The sequence below is a fragment of the Ranitomeya imitator genome, chromosome 9 (assembly GCF_032444005.1).
Source record: "Ranitomeya imitator isolate aRanImi1 chromosome 9, aRanImi1.pri, whole genome shotgun sequence".
In the NCBI taxonomy this organism is placed as follows: domain Eukaryota; kingdom Metazoa; phylum Chordata; class Amphibia; order Anura; family Dendrobatidae; genus Ranitomeya; species Ranitomeya imitator.
The window spans coordinates 19,733,077-19,739,651 of record NC_091290.1 but is presented as its reverse complement, the minus strand read 5'-3'; the positions used below and the strand labels follow the sequence as shown (position 1 = coordinate 19,739,651).

Genomic DNA, 6,575 nt, shown 5'->3' with positions numbered 1-6,575 from the left:
AAACTAAATCTCCGAGCGCTAAAAAATACTCTGAGGACCCCCGAGCGTGCTCGAGAAATCTCAAGTAACGAGTATATTCGCTCATCACTATTTAAGATACATTTCTGGTGCCATATTCTCGTCCTCTTCTGTCAAGTTGTTAAAAATGATAATAACCAATATGGCGACCATGACGGGGACTGTCACTTGTCTTTAATAGGTGATCTGGATTTGACGAACAGGCCATCATTATTAAAGCACCGAATAACCCCTTAAATAGAAAAGATCGCTGAACAAGCAAAGAAGGTTACTAAAAACCTCAGAATCTGAGATACTGATGGATGCAAACTTCAGAAGTTCAGAGTTAGGCCGGGATCACACATGCGAGAAACACGGCCAAGTCTTGCATGTTAAAACCCGGCACTGCCGCCGGCACTCGGCAGCGGAGATTGCGGCTCCATGTATTGCTATATGGCCGCACGTTCAGCTCCGGAGTGCCGTAACATGCGAGACTCGGCCGTGTTTCTCGCATGTGTGATCCCGGCCTTATAGGAAGACCGGCGGGGGGTGCAGGGGTCCAATTCCACCCATCGGACTCTAGTTACAAGAATGCCTATAATGAAGCATGGTGGCGGCCCTGTGATTTCTACAGTGAAGGATGGTGGTTGGTAGGTGAAGCCTACAGTGAAGAATGGCAAAAGGTTCAGTAATTTCTACAGTGATGCGTATCAATGGCTCCGTGATGCTCTGTGACTGCCCACAAATTACTACCAGAAGTAAATTAATACCGTTGTAAAAAAAATAAGTACTTAATTATTAAAAAGTTATATTTTATTGAAGCACAAATAGAAAAATATGGTAAACAATACAAAAAGAAAGAAATGTGCCGGATCCATAAAAAGAGGGACTTGATACCATGGAGTACCACATGACAGGAAGGTATTTCATATTTTATCTTATCTATACTTTATTTATATATCTGCTGTTTGTATAATGCCAGCCATGCTACTAAGACCATAGGTTTGTGGCAAATAAAAATATGTTGGAGCATTCTTCCTCCCGAAGAAGCAGTTCGAAACGCGCGTCGGGGCAGAGGGATGCCCAGACATCCATGTGCACACTACCACGGGTATTATATGCTCCAGCATATTTTTATTTGGCACAAATCTATTTTCTTAGTAGCACGGGTGGCATTATACAAACAGCGGACATATAGGGCTCTTAGCATCCTGGTGGTTACTTGTTTGTTTTTTTTCCTGGCATTTGTTTTTTGTTTGTTTTTTTGCAGCAATCACAAATACAGGTTTTTCCACTTTAGATAATCATTGAGATCTATTTTTTCATATAGTTTGTAGCATATTATGTAGATTGAGGGGTCACTCCTTGATTACTACATATTGATCTACTAGGACCTTGTTGGCTATATTGCACATTGGGGATTTTCCAGGTTGGACCCCCTCATCGGTTGGTCTATACGGTGTCATATCATGTTTGGTCATGCGATATAAAATATCTTCCTGTCACTTGGTACTCCATGGTATCAAGTCCCTCTTTTATTGATCTGGCACCTTTCTTTCATTTTATATTGTATAAAATATCACTTTTTAATAATTAAGTACTTCTTTTTTTACCTCGGTATTAATTTAGTTCTGGTAATAATTTGTGTGGGTAGTCATGACTTACTGAGATACATAAACCCAACGTATTGTATGGGTCAAATAATTTAGGACTCAAACGTGTTAGAATATATTTTCTCTGGGACTGGAAACCTGCAGTGTGTGGAAGGCAGGAACAGATTCAAACAAGTATGAGGAAATCCTAGGGGAAACGTCATGTCTTCTGTAGGGAAGCTGAAGATCGGGCGTCATTGGATCTTCCGAGAGGACAATGAACCCAAACATACCTCACAGTTCCCCAAAGTTTGGTTTCAGAAAACGTCCTGCATGATTCTGGAGCGGCCGTCACAGTCACTGACATGAACTTCATGGAAAATCTTTGCTGGAATGTGAGGAAGGCAGTTGTATCATAAAAACTCAAGAATATTAGTGCCCATGGAAAACAGGCTAAGATTCTCCAGGATCGCTGCCAGAAGCCAGTGTCTGATTATGCATCCTCTCTGCAGCAGATCCTACGACTCGGAGCTGGGATGAAGTACGGGCAGAAGTAGGCACCTGCCTAAGGCGCTACCTAAGGTGAAACAGTATGGGGTGCAATTTGAATAAAATATCATATTATTTCAGTGGTAGCTCTGACACCGCTTTTGCCTGATTTCTTAATACCATAATGGTCATGTCATACACTATGTATCATATAGCGTATAACTCATACATTTCTATACTGTGCTATGTCCTGATTACTTACTTGCTGTTGTGCCACCTGGTGATCACGGGTGGTACTGCAATGTATATATGGATCACCTACTCTGCAGTCTACTCTACATGCTTAGTGCCCGTATAGTGTAATGCTACGGTTTAGATTTATAACTTCATACATTTTACACATTGATTTTTGCAACATACATTTTTTTCATACCAATTTACACATTATTGCATTAGAGAATTCTTCTTTTTTTATTATCTAGAAATATTACAAGACTTAGGAACAGGGATTTAAGAGTTATTTGGAGGTAAAATATGTGATCATCATCTCCCCAATAAAGTCAGATAATGATGATCCCACCATTAGTCCATATTCATGGCAGGAAATACATGCTGTTCTTGCAGAAAAAAGTTCTGACTGTAAAGTCGATGGATCTGAAAGGTAGACCTTCCAAACAAGCAGAGCAGCAGTGTAAAGTAGTTAGAAGTGACATGACTTCTTGCTCCAATATGCCATAAGCAAGTGCTCATAACCAACAAGAAATTACATATTGATTGTTTATTACTAAACTCTATCTCGGCTCACACAGAACTGACACGTTATTTCAGACATTGACACTGAAAGGCATTTTATTGCAGTTTAGATTTAGAAAAATCATCAAATTTCCTCCAGAAAGGTGACAACCGGCAGGCTTCCCTCCAAATGTGTGTAACCCTATGGAGACGGCACTGAAAAATAGGAAATTAAACAATGGGAAAGATTGCAATAAACTTCTAAAACTCTACAAAAGTAAAGATTGGGGCCCCAATTCATTATTGCAATTGCACCTGTTTATGGTCTAGTTTTTTGGTCATTTTTGCCTGTGTTTGATTTGTGCCAATTTTGTGTCACCTTCATATCCCCTTATTTCTTGTTTTTTTATTTTTTGTTGCATTTAATATGGTAATATTTATATTTATTGTTATATTATTTATTGGTGTACCTTATTGGACCGCCATATATGCCACAGATTCTTTTTGCACTTAACACGTTATGTATCAAGTTGCATTTTCTATGTTGTGGGGTCTGCTGCCCCATAGGAGATATTTTTGACCCCTTATCACTGTTTTGTGGCGGGTCTTGCTATTAATCGCTTCTTAATTTAGTTTTTTTTCTGCCACATGTATTCACTTAATAAACTATATTACTGATATTCAGTGTGCATGATCCGTTCTATACACAGTAGTTACATTTTTCTTTTTATTACGCTGCTATATGTGTTTTGTTTGCTATATGGGTTTATACATATTGTGTGGCTGGTTCCATCTATTTATGTCTTTCTAATGCCGCTTTAAAGGACATCTGACTTTTTGATATAAAAAAAGCTAAAAAAACACAAATAGCTTTTTTATTTTATTTTTTTTCAGCAACATTCATGAACCACGTGTGCCATTTGGAAATTGGTGAAAAAAAAAAACCTAAACGCATGCCATAAGACAAAAAAAAAAGACAAGTGACTAAGGCTACTTTCACACTAGTCCGTCGCAAACCGTCGGCCCGACGTACTGACGAACAGTGTGATTGATTACCACAACGTGGGCAGCGGATGCAGTTTTACAACGCATCCGCTGCCCATTGTGAGTTCCGGGGAGAAGGGAGCGGAGTTTCAGCCATGCATCCGCGGTCGAAAATGGCAGACCCGACGCACAAAAAAACGTTACATTGAACGTTTTTTTGTGCGTCGCGGCCGCCAAAAACAACGTGTGGCAATACGTCGCAATGCGTCGCTAATGCAAGTCTATGGAGAAAAAACGCATCCTGCGGGCAACTTTGCAGGATGCGTTTTTTCTCCAAAACGACGCATTGCGACGTCCGTCACACGACGCTAGTGTGATACTAGCCTTAAAGGAGTTGTACAGGATGTTAACACTTAAACACATTTAACATAGGCATTCGTAGGATAACTCATCAATGTCTGGTTGGTGGGGGTGCAACACCTGACACCCTGACGATCAGCTGTTCCTAATGATAGACCATCAATCTTAACCCCTTCAAGTCGCGGCCCTTTTTCATTTTTGCGTTTTCGTTTTTCACTTCCCTCCTTCCCTGAGCCATAACTTTTTTATTTTTCCGTCAATATGGTCATGTGAGGGCTTAATTTTTTGCGGGACAAGTTGTACTTTTGAACGACACCATTGGTTTTACCATGTCTTTTACTAGAAAACGGGAAAAAAATTCCAAGTGCGGTGAAATTGCAAAAAAAGTGCAATCCCACACTTGTTTTTTGTTTGGCTTTTTTGCTAGGTTCACTAAATGCTAAAACTAACCTGCCATTATGATTACCTAGGTCATTACGAGTTCATAGACACCTAACATGTCTAGTTTATTTTTTATCCAAGTGGTAAAAAAAAATTCCAAACTTTGCTAAAAAAAAAAAAAAAAAAAAGTGCCATCATCAGATCGCTGCTATGTAGCTGAAATGTAGGTGTGCTGTGAACGCCGACCACAGGGGGGCGCTCACAGCAGGCCTGCATCAGTAACCATAGAGGTCTCAAGGACCTCTATGGTTACCTTCCTGATGCATCGCCGACCCCCGATCATGTGACAGGGGTCAACGATGACGTCATTTCCGGCCGCCCGGCCGGATGCGGTAGTTAAATGCCGCTGTCTGTGTTTGACAGCGGCATTTAACAGGCTAATAGCGGCGGGTGAATAGCGATTTCGCCCGCCGCTATTGCGCGCACATGTCAGCTGTACAAAACAGCTGACATGTTGCGACTTTGATGCGGGCTCACCGCCGGAGCCCACATCAAAGGGGGATTCACGGCATGCGCAGTACATGTACGGCGCATGTCGTGAAAGGGTTAAAGGGAACCTGTCACCTGAATTTGGCGGGACCGGTTTTCGGTCATATGGGCGGAGTTTTCGGGTGTTTGATTCACCCTTTCCTTACCTGCTGGCTGCATGCTGGCCGCAATATTGGATTGAAGTTCATTCTCAGTCCTCCATAGTACACGCCTGCGCAAGGTAGTCTTGCCTTGCGCACGCGCAGTATGCTTTGCCCAACTGCAGGCAAAGCTGAAAAGCATTAGTGCGCATGCGCCGGCGCACTATGTCCCGGAATACAGCGAAATACTTCCGGGACATAGTGCGCCGGCGTATGCGCACTAATGCTTTTCGGCTTTGCCCGCAGTTGGGCAAAGCATACTGCGTGTGCGCAAGGCAAGATTGCCTTGCGCAGGCGTGTACTATGGAGGACAGAGAATGAACTTCAATCCAATATTGCAGCCAGCGGGTAAGGAAAGGGTGAATCAAACACCCAAAAACTCCGCCCATATGACCGAAAACCGGTACCGCCAAATTCAGGTGACAGGTTCCCTTTAAAGCCACAGACAACCCCTTTAGCAAATGCTGAATGGAGTCCTGAGTTTAGTTGAGTTTTTTAGGACAAAATACTGGCAAAAGCAACAGACCGCAACCATTTCCTTTGGTGTACATACGGTAACTAATGAATAATGTAAAAAAAACAACAACACAATTATTAAAGTTAAAAAAAATATAGGAATAATTAAAGGTTAAAAAAATATAGAAAAGCAAATAAGTTGCAAAATTTACCATAATCATAACCCATGAAAAAATATCCCAAGTCTACATGAACACTCAGCAACTTCTTACCAAAATAATAGTCAGCGCTGTAGCCGGCCATGTTTATCCAGTTGTCACTGCGGAATTGTAACAGGAGAACGTTCCCAGTGGAGATGATGGTAGGAATGGGTGTATTTGAGCAAAATCTGCCCAGCAATGGCGAATTTGCTCTGCCGCCGTCGTTGATAATAAGGTAGTCGTAGAGGCAGGAGTTGGAATACTCCACGTCGAAAGTCGTAAAATTCAGGACAATCTGTTAGAAGGTGACAGGAACATAAGGTATTACTAGCGGGTATTACTGATACGCTACTGCATGATATAGGAGGTGCAGCACTTAGCACTCTTATAGCCACCCGGGAATCAACACAATGGAGTTTGTGAAAAACAGCTAAAACCTGACTTGCTTAATACAAGAGGTATTGCCAGATAACTGAGGGGTCATATTACAGTCTATGGATGGGGGAGGCAGAGCAAGAAGATGACACAGAAACTGCCCTGCTTCTTTCTCTTAAGTATTCTATATTACCCCTCGCTGCTGGATTCACAGCTACACTGCTCAGTACTACTGTATAATGTCCTCCATGCTGCCGTTGCTGATAATGTGCTGCGCAGAGACAGGAGAGTAGGAATCCCTCATGTCTATGTTTGCTGTG

General features: G+C 41.8%; 1 protein-coding gene across 1 annotated transcript in view; it reads right to left on the bottom strand.

Moving 5' to 3' along the window:
* Positions 1 to 2,527: 2,527 nt before the first annotated feature.
* The window catches only part of LOC138648678 (hatching enzyme 1.2-like), a 30,692-nt gene continuing 26,644 nt past the window's right edge, over positions 2,528 to 6,575 (bottom strand). Inside the window, exons 12-13 of the mRNA XM_069738469.1 lie at positions 5,953 to 6,175; positions 2,528 to 3,026 (exon numbers count right to left, since the gene is read on the bottom strand). Coding sequence (XP_069594570.1) covers positions 3,013 to 3,026; positions 5,953 to 6,175 — 237 coding nt within the window. The 3' untranslated portion in view covers positions 2,528 to 3,012. The remainder of the gene's footprint in view (positions 3,027 to 5,952; positions 6,176 to 6,575) is intronic.